The sequence below is a fragment of the Primulina eburnea genome, chromosome 15 (genome assembly GCF_022965805.1).
Source record: "Primulina eburnea isolate SZY01 chromosome 15, ASM2296580v1, whole genome shotgun sequence".
NCBI classification, from domain to species: Eukaryota; Viridiplantae; Streptophyta; class Magnoliopsida; order Lamiales; family Gesneriaceae; genus Primulina; species Primulina eburnea.
In genome coordinates, this window is record NC_133115.1 from 26,218,231 (window position 1) to 26,242,891 (window position 24,661).

Below are 24,661 nucleotides of genomic sequence, written 5' to 3' on the forward strand. Positions count from 1 at the left end.
GGGAATCTCAGTGGACATAACAATGTACAGATGGTTAATTAGATTACTTCTATATTTGATCGATGTCTAGTCTTACATAATGTTTGTGGTTTTTTTATGTGCTTGCTTTCAAGCTAAACCTAAACAATCTCATTATATTCTAGCCAAATGCATACTTAAATATCTTAAGGGTACTCCTTGTGTGAGTATTTGGTATACCAAAGACTCGAGTTTAACCTCATTGACTATTCACATGCACATTATGCAGATTTCAAAATTGATAAAAAGAGTATCTGCGGATATGTCAGTTCTTGGGAGACAGATTGATATCCTGTTTCAGCAAAAAAACAAAAATTGATTGCTACATCAAGGGCTAAATCTAAATATCCATATGCTGGGAGTTGTTGTAGACAACTACAATAGATTCAACAACAAATAAGAGATTATGGAATTCAAGCCACTAAATCCTCAATCTTCTGTGACAATACGAGTGCCTTAGCAATCGCCTAAAATATTTTCCTACATTCTCGGATAATGAACATTGACATTAGACATTATCCATCACGAGACCATGTAATGGAGAAGGATATCATCATAGAATACATTTCGAAAGACAATCAAGACCATGACATCTCCAGTAATTCACTGCCTGGCGCTATGTTTTCTTATTTCCAAACATTCTTGGCTTAGAAGATATAAATTATTGCATAAATTTAGGGAGAAAAAAATTTGAGCTGATAAAACAATATATTAAGCTGATGCAAAACTATGAACGCTCTGGCTAGAGTTTGTGAAAGCTTGACATTATCACATGCTTGGATCATTTGTTTCTTAAACATATTAAACGATTTGATGTGAAGTATTTTTAATAATTAAAATTTTAAATTATTTTAAATTCCATATTTACTGGTTTTTCGGTTATTATCCGCTCATAAATTTCTTTTATTTTTACTCAAATATATGAACCGCCTGAAACAACTTTCTGACTTCTCAAATTTTCAAATTTCAATTTGTGACATACAAAACGAGGGTTGTCATTACTAACAACTCTGATCGTATATATACTCATTGTTTAACACATTTGATTCTTTCTAATTAATTTACCAACTCTACATATTCTGCTATCTTTGCACTTTTGCATTCTTGTTCTATAACCATTCTGGAGATTAACCCCGACCATTTTCGTTTCAACTCACAAAAATGACTAACTATTCTAAATCCTACCGGTGAATTCTGTTAGCTTCACTATGCTAAAGCTGAAATGTCTACTGATATTACTGATTTTTTTAAAGTAAGCCTTGGCCGAAATATACATACATACATATATATAAATTCATCCCACTTGTTTTACCAAACAACCCAAATAATGTATAAAATAACTGCGGTTTAAAAATATAAAAGGTGTGACCAACGGAAACGTTTACTATTTGAAGTAAAACAACAACATAATACTTAAAACCTTCCAAACCTTAAGTATAAAAATCATAAATGTTTTGAAATGTTGTTTAACCATATCCCTCATAGAATCATGAAATTCGGAAGAAACGCAAGGTCTTTGGACTTCCAATGCGCCACCAGCTCAGTCTACTTAGCCCTTAGCACTTCCAGTCTCCTCATCAACATGATCACATGTATCAATCACACCTAGTGAGCCTAAAGAATCAACACACTTGAACCGTTATATCAAATTACATATACATATCAAGCAACAGTGAAAAGTACTGTAATTAAAATAACTTTCATGATAATTCTAAGGCATGTCCATATACATAACCATGACATAAACATAAACATAAACATATTCAAATCATTTCATCATAAACACGTTTGTTTTTCCGAATTCAGATCATTAGTTGTGACTTTCGTAGAAGTTGTTGTTTGAGGGATCCATCTACATATAACCATGGTACCAGGCGGCGGGGACATCAACGACACTCTCACCCCCTCAACTTAGCCTTGGCCTTACATATTTCATGTTCGTGTATTTGTTTGTGTTCGTATTAGTTACAACCAAGTCACCTCTTTCAAACATGTCATCGTATTCATCACTTAATAAAATTTCATACATAAACATAAATTTTCTTGAAACCAAGCATTCAACGTATTTTCAGCATTTCCATGAAAATTTCATATTCATATAAAATAAACATTTTAAACATGCATTCTCAGTTTTCAGGGCAGTATCAGGACTACTAACTCGATTCAGGTGCAGAATTACGATTTTTCCCCTGAAACCCTAATTTGATCATTTTACCATTGGACCAAAAAATTTCGACTGTAACCTTTTATCTAAACACCTTACAACATACTTGTAATCATTTCTTAGACGTAAAATCGATCTCATGCATTAAATTCTATAATTCATTTTAAAACTTATACCGGAGTCCCGGTTTTAACCCGAATCAAGCTGAAACTCAACCGAACTTTCCCAAATTTAAACCATGACTTAACCACACATGACCAGCACTTAAAAAGCCTATTTCATACCGCTTAATACCCTTGAACACGATTGGACAGCTGCTGGAATTTCTGCACAAAGGTGGCCGAAACCCTAGCATTGCGTTGCCTCAAACTCTCGACCCTAGACCAAACCAGCTTGGACCTGACCTTAACCAACCTTTCCTAGCCCACCACTGGACCCTCCTGGACAGACCTACCATGGGCCTCAGTCCCATGCACGTGAATGTGCATGAATTACCCGAAGCAAGCAAAAACCTGACCAAACCAATCCTAACTCCTTCGATCTGCCCCTAGGCCATGACAAGACATGCACGAGCCATCCTGGGCCACAAATCAGACCAACCAAGGTCTGATACAAGGCCTGGAATGACCCTTGCCCTGCTGCTCCTCTCCTAAACCCGATAGAGACCCAAAGCCAAGCCAACCAAGTAGATCCGATTGGCCACCTACAAGAATTTACTCCAGATCCGATCTTTACATCTAGACACCAAAAACCTGCTAAAAAATCACTCTTAACAATTGAGCCATGGCAGCCCCTTCAATAGAAGTCAAAAACATGAGATGCATGACAAGGAAAATCCATATTTTCGTGTAAGAACCATGTGAAATCGATTCATATCAGTAGGTCTAGTGACTACCATGCAAAATAATTCGAATACATATCATGATTTGATCGATGAGAAAATGAAGGTGTAGGACGTGCCTTGGTGAAGAAATGTTCAAAAATACGCCAACAAACAGAGTGAGAAACGAATACCGAGGGACGGGACGATGATCCTATTGAAATAACCTTGAAAAAGAGCCGAAACTTGCTGATGTGATTGTATGAGAGGTGTGGCTGAGCGAGAGAGAGAGTGAGGAGGGCTAGGGTTTGAGTGGGTTTTTAATAATAAAATGTGTGACTATGGGCCTAGGTTTTAAAAATAATGAGGTGTACAAAAATCTACTCACACAAGCCCATTAGGCCCTATAATATGCACGCATAATATTTTGTGTTGGTACGTTTTCAAAAATATTATCCGAACATCAAAAAGTCCTTCATTTTGCTAAAAATCTCCTATCGGTTTAAAATATGGCTCGACGTGCAAAACTATCATAAAATTCCATATTTTCAAAAATCACTTATTAAATACATAAAATATTAAATAATTAAAAATAATTATTTAATAAAAACATTTCCCTTAACTGTCTCCGGTCTTCATTTCTCGGTCGAGCATCGAATACTGCAAAACGCTATAATTTATACAATTCTAGTAAACCATTCCATATAACCATAAAATCATGTGATAACCATGCATTAAATGCATTTAAAACATTTAATTAATCATTTTTAATAATACCCTATATTTGCATGCAGTTAAGTTACGTTGTTTGAATTTCTAGAACTTACAAAAGCAACCAACTGGAACTCAATCAAAACATATCAAAAGAAACAAATGCCAATTGGTGTCAAGCTGTTGTCCATAAAAACTGGAAAAACTGGAACTCTGGCCTTTAAGAAGAAGAACAAGCCATCTAATCAGACCAATACACCAGCTAGAGACACCAAGAGGAAGTTGGTCATCTTCTCCGAAACAGAATCGTATGCAGACAGGGAGAAGACCCCGCAATCACGTGTTCAGTGCATCCAAGAAAGTGGATGGGCCCAAGGAAAAAGCTGAAAAGCCGAAAAAGAAATCAAGCTGATAAAGTTTTTCAGCTAGACACTTAGATCTCTTCTTATCCCTAACTTCCTCATATCTATTGGGTGTGACAATTGTTGAGCGTGACATCCCCTTAATGCAATCGGTGCCAACCTTTGATCAACCCAAAAGCCAAAGATAAATGAATATTTGCTGATGAACCCAAGTTGTCCAATGTTCAAGATGTCATCAACTTGACAATGCTACACATTGATGAAACTGCAAAGGAGATAATGAACTGGAGAACAACAAATTTCAGAAGTAATTCCAGCCAAATTTCCCCACACTCAAACTGCTAAAGAAGTTGTAATTGAAGAACATACTCAGACCGCTCGAACATAGAATTAGGTAGAGTCTTATATGCTCACCTTTGAAACCACAAATGCTTCATATCCTCCAACGACTGTGAATCCAACTGGAGATCGCCATGATATGCCATTGATCTATGTGGATGAAGTGATTTGATAATTGTTTCAGTTTGAATTTGATCAATGAGAAAGAAGATGCAATTGCATAACTGAATGTGGCATCACTTCCAACCACTCTAGTCGATACACAAAGATCATATTATTTATACTGCAAATCTGACCTACAAATAGATGGTAGTTCATAGTTTATTCATATATGATGATGCACATGTCCAACCGAGACCAGAATTCATGCAAGAAGTAGCTGAGCTGCATCCCACTCAAAGTCAAGACTCTGAAGCTCTGACCACTCAAATAACTACTTCATCCACTGAACCTACACTAGTGTTGCATGAAGCTAGTTCTTCTGCAAATCCATTAGGTAGAGAGTTAATCATTCGGACCACTTCCTCCCCTCGAGAACCACACTTAGAAGAAGAATCATCTCCTTGAATCAATATTAATGTATTCTCCGAGTTTGACGAGACAACCACTCCTTAGGTTATGCTTCAACAAATATTTTCTCATATGAAGGACCTGCCAAAATGAGTGACCAACGTCAAAATCAAACATTTTGCTCATATTGTAGCATTAGACAACTTCAAGAAATAGGTTCTTCGTGATCTCAACTCCATAGAAAACAACTTCAGACTGATGACCACAGATCAAGCAACAAGCGAAAAGAAAGCCATCCATATGAATGTTGAACTTTTGGAACATATCACACAATTCAAAAACCATATGGGTGCAGAACTTGATCACATTACAAGCTACCCCTGGCAACCAGTTGTAGGAAATCCTTGAGTTTATGCATCATGTTGAAGCAAAAAATGACGAAGAATTAAAAAGAACTGAAGAGCATAAAAAAATTGAAAGGGTGAGGTATGAAGAGAATGCAAGAAGAAAGAGAGAAGGAGGCAGTAATGATGGTGTGGTGGCTCAAGTTCAAGTTATAAAATATAGATTTCAATTCCTTTAGTAGGTGTAATATGTTTGTTTTTCTTTTATATCTCTTGCACATGTATCAATAATATTTCATTTACTCAAGTAAATACATTTGTTTCAAAATATCTCTTATAATTAATTGCTTAACTGCTTACTTGTAACAATTGTAACTATTTTTGCAGCTTGATTTTGTCATCACCAAAAAGAGAAATTATTAGAATATTTCTTTTATCATAAGTTTTGGTGATTGATGAATAAACAACATCGAGCTGTTTCAGGATCCAATCACTTCTCTTATGTATTTACGGGCTTTCCAACTAGTGGATAAATTTCGGCCCCTCAAATTTATATAAGAACTCTAGCTGCAAGTGATCATATGGCTCCTGACAAGACCTAGTCTTAAATGAAGTGAACGAGTATAATTGTTAAACTCCAACCGCACTGCAATGGTCAGATAAAGGCAAATCCAGGTGTATACGCTGAAATCAAGTTGATTTAGAGAAAGTGATAAAACACAATATATTACCCAGTCTGATTGACAAAATGTTTTCCAAAATATCCAAAGTCAATTAACTTTTCAGAGATTGCAAGTGCCAAAGCGGGAAAAATTTAAAGGAAATTAAATGAAGCTATCATATATCAAGTTGCTCATTTTAGCACATGCCTATCAGATTGTATCAGATCAGTCCAGGATCAATTTGTGCTATCCTACTAAATCAAACCCTGAAAAGCTAGCAATTGGATTGCGTTATTGTTTAAGGTGAATTGAGGGTTCTTAGACAACCAGAAGTTGTTGTGTGATCACCGAGAGTTTTGATTTAGACCGTGATAAATCCTAGTCAAAGTATGATTTTACAGAAGTTGTAAAACCAATGTTTTTTAGTGGATTCATTTATAGTGGAAGAATCGGTGGCACAAGAGTATTCATATCCGAAAATCCAATAACACAGTCTCATTCACTTACACATTTCGTAAACTGCCCCTTTTGTCGAATATATATACTTCATCAGTAGTCTAGTCAGACTTGTTTCCGTACTTACTAATTTGTAGTGGTCCAGCAAAAACTAACCAACCACTCACAGTCTAAAAACTATGAAAGCAAGCTCGGTTTTAGCAAATATTTTCTAAAAAATTATTCAACCTTCTCTCAATTCTATTTCGTTCCCAAAATAATTTATGCTAAATATTATTTTATCATCAAACCTGTTTGTTTATGTAATATTAAAATATATATTTATATTTGTGGGAAATAGATATGATTATGCTATTCATATGACAGGATAATATTAATAATAATGCAATTCATTGTCCAAATCTGAAATTGGCCTCATGAGTTTAATTCGATAATTGTGTTGCAGGAACTTTGGAAGCTTACGAATGAATATTAGGTAACTCATTATGGCATTCAAATCCAAATAATACAAGTAGATTTGTTCTTAGCCGCAGAAAATTGATTGCGCCAAATTCGTTTTATAAATGAATAAATCAAAACTGTTGAAATAATATATTTTAATATGGAAAAAGTAATAGTTGAATATTTGAATGTTGAAAATAAGAGTTGTAAAGTTAGAAATTTGTGTGTGATGATGTAGGTATGATATATTTTATTTTTGGATTATGTGTAATGAAACTCTATAAATAGATCTCTCATTTGTGAAGAAAATCACAATTGAGTAGAGAGAAAAATATTATAAAGTGTGTAGTTTGGTAAATTTTGAGAGTTTGAAATTTTTACTTTTTACCATAAATTTTTACTTTTTCACAACACGTTATCAGCACGAAGCTCTAAAAGTCCTACATACTTTTCCAAGCTCCAAACAGAAGAAAAAGGTAACAAAAGTAATAATATTTATTTTACTGTTATTTATTATTGTGTATTTATTTAATATACAATATAATGTTATTATTAGAAATAATAAAAATAAATTTTTCATAAACTTGTTATAAATCTTGGGAGGATGTTAAGACGACATCCCATACTCCCGGTAAGGGATACGACAAGTATAAAAGCCTATAAGGTTTTTAAACAAAATAAATTATGACACTCATTATAATATTATGATATGATATACATAATTATTTAAACATGTCTAATATTATATATACCATATTATTACCATAAAATTATACAAATACATACCTTGTATTTATCGGAGAATATCCTCCTCGTGCGTTTTCTTTATTTTTACAAATACTTGTACTTGTTGTTTATCCGTTACTTTGTATTACAATATTTATTAACTAATAAAATACATCGTAATTTTTTTTAGTACCACCATGTCAAATTTAACAAAGCTCGAATTTATTGCGCTCGACATCACGGGAAAAAATTATATGCCGTGGACTCTCGATGTAGAAATGCATCTTGAGTCATTGGGTTTAAGTGAGACCATTAAAGAAAATGGCATATGTACGTCACAAGAAAAGGCAAGAGCTATGATATTTTTACGTCGACATCTCGACGATGGATTGAAATGTGAATATCTGACTGAAAAAAATCCCATGGCTTTGTGGAAGGGATTAAAAGAGAGATTTGAACATATAAGGGAAGTTATACTTCCGACCGCCCGGGATGAATGGAATACGTTGAGATTCCAAGACTTTAAAAAAGTCAGTGATTACAATTCGGCGATGTATAGAATAATCTCGCAATTGAAATTTTGTGGCCATGAGATTACTGAATCTGAGATGCTTGAAAAAACATTTTCCACATTTCATGCATCAAATATTACTCTACAGCAACAATATAGAGTACGTGGATTTGCGAGATATTCTGAACTCATCGCCTGTCTTCTTGTGGCGGAAAAGAACAACGGGCTATTAATGAGAAATCATCAGTCCCGACCCACTGGATCAACAGCATTTCCCGAAGTAAATGCTGTAAATAAAAATGAATTTAAACCTCGGAACCAAAATCAAATTCAAATACAAGATTTTGGTCGAGGTCGAGGTCGAGGTCGAGGTCGAGGTCGTGGACGTGGACGTGGAATTGGCCGTGGTCGTGGTCGAGGCCGTGGTTTTTGAAAATAATAGAGATAATTATTTTTATAACTCATCTCAAAAAAACGTCCCAAACCATCCACAGAAAAGGCATCATGAGAATACAAGTGTTAATGAGAATCACTCAAAAAGATATGAAAGTTCTTGTTACAGATGTGGTACTCCAGGACATTGGTCCAAAGTTTGTCGAGCCCCTGAGCACCTTTGTAAACTTTATAAAGAATCATTAAAGGGGAAAGAAAAGGAGACCAACTTCACTGAACGCAGTGACCATTTGAGTGATTCAACTCATTTTGATGCCGGTGATTTTATGAATGATTTCTCTGGAAATGATCAACATGTTGGTGGGATAGAAATGAACAATTTTGATGCTGCAGATTTTCTCAATGATTTTTCTGAAAATGAACAATATAGTGGTAGAATATAAATGTACAATAATTTGTTTTTCATGTATTCATATAATAATGTTTTATTGTATAATTATGATATGTGTTATATTTAAATATATATTGCCAGTAATTTTATTTCATTGCATATTTTTTTGAAGTTCAAATATGGAAAATGCTATGAGCAAAGCTGAAGTTTGCATACCCGATAGTGGTACAACGCACACTATCCTCCGAGATAAAAGATATTTCTTGGAACTAAAACCAACAAAAACAACGGTGAATACAATATCAGGTCCTGTAGACTTGATTAAAGGATGTGGTAAAGCACAATTTTTGTTACCTAATGGTACAAAATTTTTGATCAATGATGCTTTATATTCACCACAATCGAAAAGAAATTTGTTGAGTTTTAATGATATATATTCCCATGGGTATGATACTCAAACAATGAATGAAGGGAATGAAAAATATATGTGTCTTACACATATAAATCAGGAAAGAAATATGTGATTGAAAAACTACCAATGCTCCCTACTGGATTGCATTATACACATATAAGTCCCATTGAATCAAACATGGTAATTGATAATTCTTCGATATTAACCAATTGGCATGATCGATTGGGACATCCTGGTTCAACAATGATGCGAAGAATTATAGAAAATACACATGGTCATCCACTGAAAGACCAGAAGATCTTTCAGAATAATAAGTTTCAATGTAAAGCATGTTCTCTTGGAAAACTTATTATAAGACCATCACCAGTCAAAATCCAAACTGAATCACCAATGTTTCTTGAACGTATTCAGGGTGATATTTGTGGACCAATCCATCCACCATGTGGACCATTCATATACTTTATGGTATTGATTGATGCCTCCAGCAGATGGTCACATGTATGTTTATTGTCAACTCGAAATGTTGTATTTGCAAGATTACTTGCTCAAATAATAAAATTGAGGAATCAGTTTCCCGATTATACAATCAAGAAAATTAGACTTGATAATGCTGGTGAATTTACTTCCCAGACTTTCAATGATTATTGTATGTCTATGGGAATCATTGTTGAGCATCCTGTTGCTCATGTACATACACAGAATGGATTGGCTGAATCATTGATTAAACGTCTGCAAATGATTGCTAGACCAATGATTATGAAAAACAAAGCTCCCTATTTCTATATGGGGACATGCAATTTTACATGCTGCTTCATTAATTCGCATCAGACCAAGTGCATATCATAAATACTCCCCATTACAGCTTGCATTTGGTAAAGAACCAAACATTTCTCATCTGAGAATTTTTGGATGTATGGTGTATGTGCCTATTGTACCACCACAACGAAAGAAAATGGGACCTCAAAGAAAGGTTGGAATTTATATCGGTTATGATAGTCCATCAATCATTCGATATCTTGAACCTCAGACAGGCGACGTGTTCACAGCACGTTTTGCTGATTGTCATTTTAATGAGGAAATCTTCCCAATGTTAGGGGGAGAACAGAAACATACCGAAAAAGAAATTACATGGTATGTATCATCATTGTTACATCTGGATCCAAGAACAAAACAATGTGAAAAAGATGTACAACAAATTGTACACTTGCAGAGAATAGCAAATCAAATACCAGATGCATTTGCAGACACAAAAGGGGTAACTAAATCATATATACATGATGCAAATGCCCCTGCTCGAATTGAAATTCCAAAGAAACAAATGGAAGATACTCATGATGTCATTAAACGCCTGAAGCGTGGAAGGCCAGTCGGTTCCAAAGATAAAAATCCTCGAAAAAGAAAATTCATAGAGAAACAAGATGATCACAAAATAAAGAATGATGTTTCTGAAGAAACACATGATGATCACAAAATAGAGAATGGTGTTCCTGAAGAAACACATGATGATGAAAATATTCTGTCAGAACCACAAACTGACGAGAATCATGAAATCTCTATCAATTACATTAATACTGGAAAAATATGGAACCGAAAAGATATAGATGAAATTGATGATATATTTTCTTATAATGTGGCAATCGACATCATAAATGACAACGAAGATCATGAACCAAAATCTTTTGGTGAATGTAAAAATCGGCAGGATTGGATAGAATGGAAAGATGCCATCCAGGTTGAATTAGATTCGCTAAATAAACGTAATGTTTTTGGACCTATAGTCCTTACACCTGAAGGTGTAAAACCTGTTGGATACAAATGGGTTTTTATTCGAAAGCGAAATGAGAAAAATGAAATAGTAAGATATAAAGCTCGACTTGTTGCACAAGGTTTTTCTCAAAGGCCTGGAATTGATTATGAAGAAACGTATTCTCCTGTGATGGATGCAATTACGTTTCGGTATTTGATTAGCTTGGCGGTATCTGAAAATTTAGAAATGCGTCTTATGGATGTTGTTACAGCTTACTTATATGGATCACTTGATAGTAATATATATATGAAAATCCCTGAAGGATTTAAGATGCCTGAAGCACAAAGTTCAAAACCCAGAGAATGTTATTCTGTGAAATTACAAAGATCATTATATGGGTTAAAACAATCAGGTCGAATGTGGTATAATCGACTAAGTGATCACTTGATGAAAAAGGGATATGTAAATAATTCAATATGCCCTTGTGTTTTCATTAAGAAAACAACATCCGGATGCGTAATTATTGCTGTATATGTTGATGATTTAAACATCATTGGAACGAATAAAGAAATTCAAGAAGTTGTGTCATACTTGAAGGAAGAATTTGAAATGAAGGATCTTGGAAAAACCAAGTATTGTCTGGGTTTACAAATTGAACAAAAAGAATGTGGAATGTTTGTTCACCAGACAAATTATAGAAAAGATCCTTAAACGTTTTAATATGGATAAAGCAAATTCTTTAAGTACTCCAATGGTTGTTAGATCATTAAACATAGAAAAGGATCCATTCCGTCCATGTGAAGATGATGAAGATATTCTTGGTCCAGAAGTACCATATCTAAGTGCCATCGGTGCCCTTATGTACCTTACAAATTGTACAAGGCCTGATATATCTTTTGCCGTGAATCTGTTGGCAAGATTTAGCTCATATCCAACAAAGAGACACTGGAACGGAATTAAACATATATTCCGTTATCTACGAGGAACGACAGACTTGGGACTTTTGTATTCAAAAGATGCTAATCCAAGTATAATTGGTTATGCCGATGCTGGATACTTATCTGATCCACACAAGGCACGTTCCCAAACTGGATATGTATTTACTCGTGGAGGCACTGCAATATCTTGGCGTTCACAGAAACAAACGCTCGTAACAACTTCATCAAATCATGCCGAGATTATTGCACTACATGAAGCAAGTCGTGAATGTGTGTGGTTAAAATCAATGACCCAACATATCCAAATTTCATGCGGATTATCATTTGATGAGAAGCCTGTGATACTATATGAAGATAATGCTGCATGTGTTGCTCAAATGAAAGAAGGATACATAAAAAGCGACATAACTAAACATATTCCTCCTAAGTTCTTCGCATTCACCAAGGAACTTGAGAAGAATAAATGTATTGATGTTCGTCACATTCAATCAAGTGAAAACTCATCAGATCTCTTCACAAAGGCACTACCTACGTCAATATTCAGAAAGCACATATATAATATTGGGATGCGCAATCTACGAAATTTGTGAAGAGTTATTCGTGTCAACATGAGGGGGAGTTCACGTGACTGCACTCTTTTTCCCTTACTATGGTTTTTATCCCAATGGGTTTTTCCTAGTAAGGTTTTTAACGAGGCAGTACAAAACACGTAATGAAGACATCATCGTATCATGATCATCATCACAAGGGGGAGTGTTGAAATAATATATTTTAATATGGAAAAAGTAATAGTTGAATATTTGAATGTTGAAAATAAGAGTTGTAAAGTTAGAAATTTGTGTGTGATGATGTAGGTAATGATGTATTTTATTTTTGGATTATGTGTAATGAAACTCTATAAATAGATCTCTCATTTGTGAAGAAAATCACAATTGAGTAGAGAGAAAAATATTATAAAGTGTGTAGTTTGGTAAATTTTGAGAGTTTGAAATTTTTACTTTTTACCATAAATTTTTACTTTTTCACAACAAAAACAATTTATTGTTCCATGATTTTTTCTTCTTGTTTTTTTTTTTTTTTTTTTTTGCAACGTGAAGTGGCATTTTTGCCCATGCGATTTTTAAATATTTCCAATAAATTTGGGTGTCACTTACTTGATTTGATTGATGAATTTTGAATGACAAGTGAATTTGATGTAATATACCAAATGTTAGTATACATGTTTATCCTCTAATACATCTTTAAGATATTAAATGTAACATGGAATTTTCGGATTAGTTTTGGATTGACATAGCTCCAAGATCAAGGTAGAAAAGTATTTTTAAGGAAGAAGTATGTCTCTTATGAGACAGTCTCACAGATCTATTATATAAAATCAGTCAATTTAATACATATTTAAAGGGAAAGTAATCCATTTAACATAAAAATAATATTTTTTTATAAATTGGATCGAGATGATGATCTGATTCGTGAAATTAAATAATGAAATTGTCTTAAATGAGTTTTTGTGGGGAAAAAATAAAAGTACAAATGAAGCATTATAAGGTTGTTTCATTATTAAAAATAAATCCATCATGCATTATCCAGAAACAGAAAATTATGGAGTTAAAAGTTTTAATTTTAGTAAAAAGGATAAATTAATAATCTTAATTAACCGTATTATCGTTCAAATAATTGTACAACTAATGGGATAAAATTATTATAAAATCTAAATAGATATCATGCCATGAATTTTAAAAATCAAATTTATCTTCATTAATCTAAGAGGTGTATTTATTTTCTTTATTATGTTTTGAAGTATAAAATATGCCAAATAATATATTTATCTAATCGATCAATATTCTATTCTGTCCAGTATAAAATATAATTTTATTAAATAAATTAATAATAAAATAAATAAAATCTTGGTAATTTTTAAGAAACACAGAGATTCTATAAATAGCTTAATCCCTTTATGTATCCCAACATGATCATTCTTACCAACCTACGCGTTGTACGGACAGTTTCTCTCCCGCCGTAGATCAATATATACGACGAGAGCTTCCCATTTCCCTTCTTTTTTACCCTGGATTAAATCCCATATTCGTAGTTGATTCCGTGATTTCTTGATGGGTTTATCGTTCTCTTTCATGGATCAAAATGGGGGCTCCGCGGCGGGCCCGTCGCCGGAACCGGGGCTGGGGGACTTGCCGGAGAGTTGCGTGGCGTCGGTGCTGGTTTATCTAGACCCTCTTCAGATCTGCAGGATCGCGGGCTTGAACAGGGCTTTCAGGGGGGCGTCGTACGCGGATTTTGTTTGGGAGTCCAAGCTGCCTGTGAATTTTAATTCTGTTTTACAAAGGGTTTTTGGGGAGGAAGATGGTGTTTTTTGTGAGGGTTCGTGTAAAAGGGATATCTATTCCACGCTTTGTAGGCCGAATACTTTTGATGGTGGTACCAAGGTGTGATTTTTCTAGCCCTTTAATGACGATTTATTACTGTTCTTGAATTTTTTGATTTGATTGTAGAAGATGTTTTTTTGGGTATCTTGTTTCGATTTCTTGGCATTTTGGTTATATTTGAGAAGAAGATGCCGAAGAGTGTTTCTTGGGGAGATATTTCGATTTTTAGCTGTATTGTTATGTTACTTTGGCATAAGTTTGAAATTATGATTAGTTATCTGTTTTTATAACAATAATATGGTTTTATGTGAAGATGAAATGAATTTATTTGTGGGATGTAAAACGAAATGGGAATTTAACATCCTGAATTTTCTGAAATTTTGGTTCCTTCTTTGGATTTTGAGAAAAATAATGACTCTTTTTGTTTAGAAATAAGGAAAAAAGGACTGGGAAATATGGTGATATGTCTGGAAATCTGATCCCTTTTTTTGCGATATCAAAACCGATCAAATAGAATATAATGACTCTTTTATTCGCAGAAAGTGTGGTTGGATAAGTCCACCGGCAAAACTTTTATGTCAATATCATCCAATGGATTGTCGGTAACAGGGATTGATGACAGGAGATACTGGAGTCGAATTCCAACCGAAGAATCGAGGTGAGGGTCTCAAAATATCTCCATTCAATACTTGGACTTTGAAAAACTGAATTTTACGTGGGCAGTGGGCTGTTATTTGGTTGATGCTATGAGTCCTAGTATTTTGTGGCGTTTCTCCTCGAGATTCCTAGTAGTAAAAGATTCTTATCCAGTTGGTGCTCCTCCTTTTAGTTCCTGACGCTCCAGTTTGAAAGTTGTTCTCAAGGATTTGATGTAGAGATCCCTCCTGCTGGGTTAACCCCTTGCTCAACTACAAGCACTTGGTTTTTGCTTGTAGAAATCTGAAATTTTTCGTCTGATTTTATAGTTTTTAGATTAAGATAAATCACAATGCAGGACCATTTTCCAAGAACAGTTTTTGGTTATGCTACCATGCAAGTATTCGAACGTCAGTGATAACCAAGAACCTGATTGCATGAGTCAAGAGTCTGATATCAAAGTTTAGCTGTATTTATTAAACAATACGCAATATGTGATCCGCTTGTACATGTTAGAATCGAGAGCTGATACTGATCTACGCCAGATGCAATACAACAATCTGGAAAATCAGAAGCTACATGTGTATAACTTGTTGAATCTGAAAATTGGTGGAGAGTCCTGACAACTAGTTCGATTGGCAGTTGCAAATGATCTCGAAACATATTCAACAGAGTATTTTGTGGGTTAATGGCTATAACCAACCATAGCTTTTGGTACTACGGACGCCAGGGCTTATGCCATTATTCGTTAGTTTTATCAGTTAACTAGATAATTCCATTAACATGGAATCTGAATTCAGCCAATTTTTCATTTTTTTGTCATCTAGGTTCCAGTCTGTTGCATATCTCCAGCAAATATGGTGGTTCCAAGTCGATGGTGAGATCGATTTCCCATTCCCACCCGGCACCTACAGCCTCTTTTTCCGTCTCCATCTGGGACGCGCCCAAAAGAGATTCGGAAGGCGTGTTTGCAACTCAGAACATGTGCACGGTTGGGAAAAAAAACCTGTTCGATTCCATATCTCAACTTCTGAAGGCCAGAAGGCAACAAAACAATGTTACCTGAAAGAACCTGGAAAATGGATTCATTATCATGCTGGAAATTTCGTCGTCCCAAATTCTTGCAGATCGATGAGAGTCAAGTTTTCGATGACTCAGATAGATTGTACGCACACAAAAGGCGGTCTTTGTTTAGATTCTGTGCTTGTGTATCCTGTGGAGTATCGGGAAAGGTTGCAGCATTTTTAATTGCATCCTATCTCATTGTAGGCTTGTTTAGATGGACGTGTAACATTTATTTGGTTAAGAATTGTATCACTCTGGATCAAGATATGTCTCGTAAAATGTAATTTATGGGCTGGACTTTTATATATTTCAATTCAATATAGACTGCGTTGTGTAATTTTCAAATTATTACAATCAATTTTGAAGATATTATCTTTTAAGGAATATAAATATTTTTGGATAATATCAAGTATAATGCATATTGTGCTAAAGAGTAGGTACGATTTAATAAATTTTTATCTGTGAGACGGGGAATTCTACCGATATTCACTATAAACAGTAATACTTTTAACATAAAAAGTCATATTTTTTATGGATGATTCATATAAAAGATTCGTATCACAAAATATGATCTGTGAGATCGTTTGACACAAATTTTTGTCTCTACTAAAATAAGGAGAGACAAAAACAAGAACGATTGTTTATTATAATTTTATAATTTTTTTTCCTGTGTAAAAATTGATTGCGGCTAAAAAATTTTAAAAAATAAAAAATTAATAATAATAATAATAATAATAATAATAATAATAATAATAATAATAATAATAATAAACAGAAGCAGACAGAAGCAACAATAAAACCTTGAAAACTTGAAAAATAATTAGCAAACTCAGTCTCGGAAAAGATTTATTCTCAATTATCATGCCGATGCAATTGGGATTACTTTTAATATTTTATTACATTAAAAATATACAATTCTTCTTCAGCCCCTTTTGAAGGGTTTTATAAAAATTAGGTTCATATATATTTTTTCGCTTTCTATCTGGTCTCTCCTTATTCCTTCGCTTACGAATAGCTCCATAATCACATAATAAGCATAGTGAGTGTCTAACGGGCTAATTAATTTTTTTTAAAGAAATTCACAAAATTATTAAATTTTTAATATGAAAATTTCTATAATCATATATTAAACAAAAAGCGAGTCTTGTGAGACCGTCTCACGGATCATAATATGTGATACGGGTCAACCCTACCTATATTTACATTAAAAAATAATACTCTTAACATAAAAAGTAATACTCTTACGCAGCGTTTGGTAGGAGGATAAAATAAACTAATGATTACTCTGTAAATGATAAAAAAAATGATTGTAGTAGGGATATAATTTGTGCTAAAATCTTTGTGGTGTTTGGTGGGATTTTTAAAGGTGTGATTAAATAATGACATAACTTTGTTTTCCCAAAACTACCCTTTGACTTTTTGGTTTAAATACTAAATTGACACCAACCCTTTCTACCTACCTGCACATTTCCTTGGACTCATCTCGTCCGCTTCTTTTCCTCTATTCAAACCCTAGGTGACATGAACGGAAAAAGTTATGCCTAGATGTAGAAATTCTTCCCGAAAAACTCTGGATCGTGATGTGTTTCAGTTGAATCCGACATCCGAAGGATTGAAATTGGAGTGTGCAGGTTCATATTCGGTCGCAGAGGAAGATACATTCGGAAAGATAAAAGTTCGTGCGTAAGGAGATCTGAGATCCAACCTTGTTACTAGCCGGAAATGTGAGTACTTTTGAAAAAAATTTAGAGTTTCTTTTGTTTACAAGCTTTCTTTACTTTACGTTCCGTTTTTCATAACTATTGCAGCTGGTATTCAGGGTACTTGTGTGGGTGTCTGTTTTACATGTTACTGAATTCTGATTTATCTGTATTTCGTTGTTCACGATATAATTTTCAAAATCGCTCTGGAACTTGAAAACCAGTTGACAATCTTTTAGTCGTAGCCAAGTTTTTTTAGTTTCGAAATAAATATGTCCGTCAAAGTTTATGGTGACCACATATCTGCAGCTGTGTAACTCATTTTCGAATTCGTTCAATTACTCTTTTCCATAGCTTTCATGGAGGTAAAGACACCGCCAAAATGCGCGTGCGGCAACGGGTATATGGTGTTACGTTTAGCTGGTCAATATTCGACCCGACCGGGCCAACATTACTTTATATGTCCCGCCGGTTTGAAACATCCGAACAGATTCATTTGGTACGATGAGTGTACTGTTGAGAAAGATTCTGGAAATGATGAACCGTCATCAAACTTCGAAATGGGTTCAAATTCGTCACCAAATCACACTTTCCCTTCTACAATTCGTCGGCACACACAACCATTCAACGCAGCTTGTAGTTCACAATCTTCTAGTCTGAAGAATGACGATACAATTGACCCGAAACACTACGTTGAAGCTAAGTCGAACATGTCATCCACCACATCCGGGACACCCAACAATGCAATGGAGCACACACCTTTAACTGTGGATCAAGTTTGTTGTTGTTTTGGTTGCTTTTGCACGTTACTTTGTGTGATGATGTTTTTCATGCTTCTTATTATTATTTCTAAGTAAGTAATCTGTTTTCTGTAGGTTTGTTGTTTTGTAATATCGTGTTGCGCATTGGAGAAGACGTTGATTTGTTGTATCATATGTGTGATGTGGTGTATTAATTAGTGTCTGCTTTCATTGACACAGTTCTCAACCTATACTTTATATTAGTTAACATTCCCATGCTCAATACAATTTACAATGTACTTCCAAATTTACATTTGTCTTCTTACCTTCGTCAAATAATGTAGCCTCAGTAGTAGTCCCATGAACCGGATGCAATGAAACAATGGTAAGTTGACTGTAAGAAACACATTCCTTGCATTTTCATATTTTAATAGTTACTTTAAATTGTACATAAAATTGTTGCAACAATTGTCTGTACAGGAATTTCCATTCTCAAGCCGCCGAATAGTGGAGAGGGATTAAGGTGCACGAGTATTGCTGAGTTGTGTTTATTCACTGCGATTCAATTTGTGTAACAATTAAAGTGAGCTGAAAATTCCTTCTTCGTGCAGCCGAAGGTGAGTTAGGTTCGTATGTTGTCCTCACACTTGTACTGATTATTTATAAACATGTATGCAGATTGTTGGGGTAAGCTTTAAATGCACTTCTCAACAATAAATAATTATTTCCTATGTCCTTACGTTTTGTAATAATTTTGAGTTGTCATGTACTGAGTCCAACTTACTGTCTCCGCATAGACTTTGACCTACAATGCCTACAATATAAATGCAATCAGTTCTGATATCTTACAAGATATCACATTAATTTTGGTAGATTTGTGTGTAGTAAATGCAATTTGTTGTGTACTTAAAGGAGTGATGTAGTGTGAAGTCCTTTGTGCACTTCATGCAGGCGAGAGTAACACAGCTTCTGTTTTTGTAGGCAAAAAATGTCTGTCACATTCCCGAGCTACTCCGAAGCTTCTGTTACCAGCAAGTACATTGTACCAGTGATATCCCTGCTGTCAGATGATGAAGTCGAGGGTGATGATAAACCTGAAGAAGCATCGAAGCAGAAAATTATGGAGGGTGCGTCTCCTTCAGTTTCCACGAAGAAAAGAGCAGGCCGAACAAAAAATTTGGAGTCGGTTTCAGATACGTACCTGAAAAAACTAATGCAACATTTAACCACGAAGAAGCGTGGTTGTATTGGAGAGGCAAGCTCGGTGAAGAAGCGTGTTGCAACAGATAATTGTGTGCCGGTTGTTATTATCGAAACATCGGACGACTCAAGTGGATGAACATGTTCCATTAGTCAGTAAGTTATGCGGTCTTGCAACCACCCCTTAGTTTATTTTGGATTGTATTTTGGTGTATATATGGACGCGATGGTTAGGTGTGCAAGACTTGGTTGGGCTTTTGGTGTGTCACAGTTGCTTGTGTAAGCACGTATTACTACCCCCGTTTTGATGAGTTGGCTTCGGTAAGTTGTACTGAACTTATGATGTGTAGCTGTATAGCTAACATCCTTTTGCATTGTACATAAATTTGAAGCTCAACACCACTGTTTGATGGAAATTGGGTTCTTACGAGAATGAAACAAACAACTTAAGCATAATATGTGTGTTGTGAGTAAACATAATTCCAGAAAATGACAGGTTCCTTTTTTTGTACATTTCGTTCCTAAAATGCAAATTGAAGATTAAAAGTAAGTTATACAGAAAAATGTAATAAATTCAAATTAAACGTATGAAAACTTTATTTGTAAAGGATCGGTGACAAAATATTGTGGAACATCTTTCCTAGTTATTGAACAACCTAATTGAAGTACGCAACTTTCATAGTCAACAGTGGTGTTACTTGTTTTGCACTTGTTAATAAATTTATCACAGCTTGTGGAACTACAAAATACATCTTCAACATTGCCGCTCATTCAAAACAACAATTGAGACAACAAAAGTTTTGGAATGTTTGACATGCACACAACTTCAGTACTCGCGAAATATTATTGAATGGGAACTTAATATTACCACAAAAGTGCCGTATTGAAAGGCAGATCTTCAACTTCAGCTTAGCAACCATCTCGCTAGGCTCAATCTTCCGGCATGACCCAAACGCAAAAACAGTGATAGCTTCGCAGGGTTCTCCACCAATAACTCAATAACTATAACTTTCTCGTCCTCGCTCAACTCGGGAATTGTTTCCATTACCTTTAACACATTGTCTTGTGCATTGCGCATCTTCTCATCATCCGCTTATTTTTCTGTTGCCAAATGTTTGATAAGGTCTGTCATTGTTTCTTTCGTGATCATGGCGAAATTATTTATGGCTTCCACTATCGCTGTATCATCATCGTCCACCTGCTTCCGTTTCTTACCCTTCGAATTTGCAGTTGATGTTGGACGCGAGGATGGTGTAAGAGAATGTGACATTGACTCAGTAGCTCCCTCGTCAACATAGAACAAATCATCGACGCTCATTCCTACATTGTTTGGTACTTCAGGTGTCATTGTAAGGACCTCTTGAACTGCTGCAGTAAAATGTTCAGCTCTTTCTCCAGTAGCACGTTCATTACCAAAGATTTCGCACCAATCATGGTAATAGATCCACTTTTTGTGTCGCAGTGATCGTGCATTGTTGTCAGCCTATGAAATTTGTAAACAATACACTGTCATCATATTTTTGTTGAACAACAGCAATGGACTGTATCTTCAAGCAAAAAAAATACCTTAATTAGCGCTTCCCATATGTCGTTTGAAGCTTCAATGGTCTTCTCTGTGTCGTTCCATCCGACGCCACTTTTACTTAAGAGTGTCACCAAAGATCCGTACAATTTATTCCACACATGAACTTTGGAGTTAATATGTGGGTTGACACGTAAGTTTGTGTCAGGGAAAGCAAATTTCATACGATTTTCAAGAAAACATAAATAGCCTGGACGAAAACCATTGCCGCTCTTCCAACCTTGTACGGAAGCCTCTTTCAGTGCTTGTATCAGCAACTCTTCTTCACGTTCACTCCAACTACGTCTTGTCTTATCAGCTTTCTTCACCTTCCCAACACAACTCTCCCAAATCCCTCCACTTTCCATAAATACGATGTTCCTACGGCCGTTGGGCTATTCCTGCAAATACTACATACAACTCGTTAGTGATGTGAGAAGAAGTTCAATGGCTGACAATCACAATCTGTAGTAGAGAAAATAAACTACATTACAACGGTAGAACCAATACAAACAGAATAACATAAAATTCAATCATGTTCGTAACCGTTAAACGTAAGGAACATCAAATGACAGAAGTACATAACCGGAAAAGCTCGAACGAAAAAAAGTACATAAAACAGAATGTTTTAGCTCAAACTGTGCCACATCGACAATGCAAGGTTTTCCCTCGACGTCTCCCACTCATCCGATGACTCGAAGCTGTTGATGAAATCATCTTGTGTCTCATTTGCCGGACTTACGACATCGTCATTCAATTCCTCAATTGGATCATCGGGCATTTCACACCTTATGAAGTTATGTAACAACATACAGGCCATTATGATTCTGTTTTGTGTCTTCAATGGATAAAAGGATGGACTTCGAAGTATGGCCCATCTTTTTTTCAACAAACCGAAGGCTCTCTCGATTACGTTTCGGGCTTGCGAGTGCCTCCAATTGAACAACTCCTTATAATTCTGTGGGCCATTTTCACGATTTCCCCAAGCATCTCTATGATACCGTACTCGCCTATACGGAGTCAAGAATCCCTCGAAATTGGCATATCCGTTGTCACATAGGTAATAACAACCTGAAAATAATAAATTTGTTTTTATGTTAGTAACAATATGTAAGCAGTAAAGTATATGAGAAAATGTAAAACGATGTTACCAACAAGTATCATAAAAATAAAACACACACGTAAAAGTTACCAATAAAAAATAATAGTAAGAATACCTCTTGGAATTTTCAATGTCTCGTCACGAGTCAGTGCATCTTTCAGAACTCTAGCATCTGCTGCAGAGCCCTCCCTCCCCGTAAGTGCATATATAAACTTCATGTCCCTGTCGCAAACCCCAAGAACGTTGACTGCAATAGTACCTTTTCTTGTTCTATATCGGGCCTTGTCCATGGTTGGTACATGTACACTTATGTAGGTTCCGTCCAAAGCACCAAGACATCCCTGTACAAATTTTCAATAAGAAGTCAAATTCAAAGTAACTACGAATATGTTCTGACATGGTTCAAATGTTATTTTCAAACAATTATTTAAAAATGGTTCGAGCTTACCTTGAACCATTTCCAAGATTCGTTGGTGCAAGCATCATCGACGGGGGATGGTTTCACCAATAATATAGGATGTAACATCAGAATTGATCGGAGCACTTGATGGAAATGTGTGCTGATTGTATGACAACTACGTACATAGTCATGACCAACAAGTCGAGTTTTCTTGTGATGCGCTAATATAGATAGAAACATGCTGACCTTCTCTTCAATTCGCACATACGTAGACTCCTCCAGTCCTCCAACATTACTTACCAAGTAACACAATCGTGCAAATGCATTCCTATTCATTTGTAAGTTGACCACACATTGAACATCTCCTATCTCAATAATCCGGTGCAAATGGTTCATTTGCACATTTAATCTTTCTGTCATGCTGTAGGAGGCTGTTGTTCTACGCGTCTTGCAAAGTCGTTTGGCACGTAACTTCAATCGATGTCGTCTCAACAGTAACATAATCAACAAAGCTCGACACATGATTTGGTGAAGAATGAGAAAAAGTAGAATGTTTCTACGCATAATGGTCATCTATCGAACATACTTAAAAATATATATATATTTAACATGTATTTCAAACTGCATTCACAAATACACAATACAATATCATACATTGTAAACGAACACAGAAAAGTCAACAACAGATGTCTGTTTGTTGATGGCTTACTAAAAAATACAGCGACATATATTTCACAAAAAATTTGAACTCACTACGAAGCGCACTTCTTTCGTTACAATTAAAAAAAAACCCTCACTATGTAAAAATCGATTTGTAACCGCAAATCTAGCACTGTATGTTATGTAATAAATGGATAGATGCATATTAAGATTTGGTTTTCCATTGTAATGAAATAACATTTATGACATCGACATAGAAGATTCGGGAGAAGATTAATATGACGAAGAGAGATATATACAATGTGCTCGTGAAACACACAAAATACTAACACAACAGAAGAGAATCTTCAATTAAACTATGTCAACCCGAACTACGGAAAAAAAAATTTCGAGCAGAAACCAGAAACAGAAAGAAAAGTCATTCAACGACACAGTCACGGAGTCAGCAGATTTATGAAAAAATTTGGAATTTCCATCCGACAAATTAACCTAAAGAAAAAAATTTTTACAACAGCTTCTGGAAAATCAAGTGAAGATCCAAGAATTAAAACACTACGTACCAGATTTAGGAAGATTCCGCAGAACACAGCAAATACCTAAGCGCCTCCACTTTCGTCCTTCGTACGAGTGGTTTAGTGGAAGGAAGAGTCTTTTGTTGGGATTGTTTTGGAAGAAAAGGGTATTATAGGAAAAGGGACTTGGGATAGAAAGCTGGACTAATAATAGTGGCAGGTAGCAAGAGTTTATTTTAAACAGCTTAGTACAAGTTTGTCCGCTTCACAGTACATTAGGTGGGTTTATTTATAAATGGACCAAACAATGGATAGACCGGGACAAAAATAAGCAAACCTACCTAAACCCATTTACCAAACGCTGCGTTAGTATAAAAAATAATATTTTTTTCATAAGTGATCCAAATAAGAAATCCGTCTCACAATACAACCCGTGAGACTGTCTCACACAAGTTTTTGCTTAAACAAAGAATATGGAGTATTCTAAAACACAAATTAATTAAAAAAATCATTAATAACAAAATAAAATCACCTTTCATTCGTGAGAGGACACCGATTATTAATATTAGTGTCCATTTGCAAGCGATGCGTGCATTAGAATCAGTGAAGTATTTAGAAAGTGTTGAATAAACACTTCAAACTCTTCTACTTCTGAAAAGTGTGCTTTTAAAATGTTTTAAGAAGTCAAAAGCTGATCTTGTTCTTTGAAAGTACAGCAGTCTATTTTGATAAATACAGAAACAGCCCACAACACTTTAA

The 24,661-nt window shown here is 35.1% G+C and overlaps 2 protein-coding genes across 4 annotated transcripts; one reads left to right on the plus strand and one right to left on the minus strand.

The window, feature by feature from the left end:
- Nucleotides 1-13,902: 13,902 nt before the first annotated feature.
- LOC140814283 (F-box protein PP2-A12-like) lies at nucleotides 13,903-16,349 on the plus strand. The gene is made up of 3 exons (XM_073173223.1): nucleotides 13,903-14,386; nucleotides 14,866-14,984; nucleotides 15,790-16,349. Exons 1-3 carry the CDS (start codon nucleotides 14,054-14,056, stop codon nucleotides 16,208-16,210), a joined length of 873 nt encoding a protein of 290 aa, XP_073029324.1. The 5' UTR covers nucleotides 13,903-14,053; the 3' UTR covers nucleotides 16,211-16,349.
- A 4,107-nt stretch (nucleotides 16,350-20,456) lies between these two features.
- LOC140814201 (uncharacterized) lies at nucleotides 20,457-24,189 on the minus strand. 3 transcript variants are annotated; one of them, XM_073173105.1, is made up of 5 exons: nucleotides 23,951-24,187; nucleotides 22,779-23,315; nucleotides 22,446-22,671; nucleotides 21,234-22,299; nucleotides 20,459-21,150 (listed from the first exon to the last, which is right to left on the minus strand). In XM_073173105.1, exons 2-4 carry the CDS (start codon nucleotides 23,301-23,303, stop codon nucleotides 21,857-21,859), a joined length of 1,194 nt encoding a protein of 397 aa, XP_073029206.1. In that variant the 5' UTR covers nucleotides 23,304-23,315; nucleotides 23,951-24,187; the 3' UTR covers nucleotides 20,459-21,150; nucleotides 21,234-21,856. The 3 variants fall into 3 exon arrangements, with proteins under 3 accessions (XP_073029208.1, XP_073029206.1, XP_073029205.1); XM_073173104.1 differs by lacking the exon at nucleotides 23,951-24,187 and having other exon boundaries at nucleotides 22,779-23,369; XM_073173107.1 differs by lacking the exons at nucleotides 22,446-22,671; nucleotides 22,779-23,315 and having other exon boundaries at nucleotides 20,457-21,150; nucleotides 21,234-21,629; nucleotides 23,951-24,189.
- Nucleotides 24,190-24,661: the final 472 nt, after the last annotated feature.

Bases quoted from the DNA above. Each gene is read 5' to 3' on its own strand.
- LOC140814201 (XM_073173105.1), bottom strand. From the start codon at position 23,303: ATGACCATTATGCGTAGAAACATTCTACTTTTTCTCATTCTTCACCAA. The intron at 22,672-22,778 runs GTAAGCTCGAAC...AAATTTGTACAG, and splicing joins AATCTTGGAAATGGTTCAAG to GGATGTCTTGGTGCTTTGGA. The intron at 22,300-22,445 runs GTATTCTTACTA...TATTATTTTCAG, and splicing joins GACATTGAAAATTCCAAGAG to GTTGTTATTACCTATGTGAC.
- LOC140814283 (XM_073173223.1), top strand. From the start codon at position 14,054: ATGGGTTTATCGTTCTCTTTCATGGATCAAAATGGGGGCTCCGCGGCG. The intron at 14,387-14,865 runs GTGTGATTTTTC...TTTTATTCGCAG, and splicing joins CTTTTGATGGTGGTACCAAG to AAAGTGTGGTTGGATAAGTC. The intron at 14,985-15,789 runs GTGAGGGTCTCA...TTTGTCATCTAG, and splicing joins ATTCCAACCGAAGAATCGAG to GTTCCAGTCTGTTGCATATC.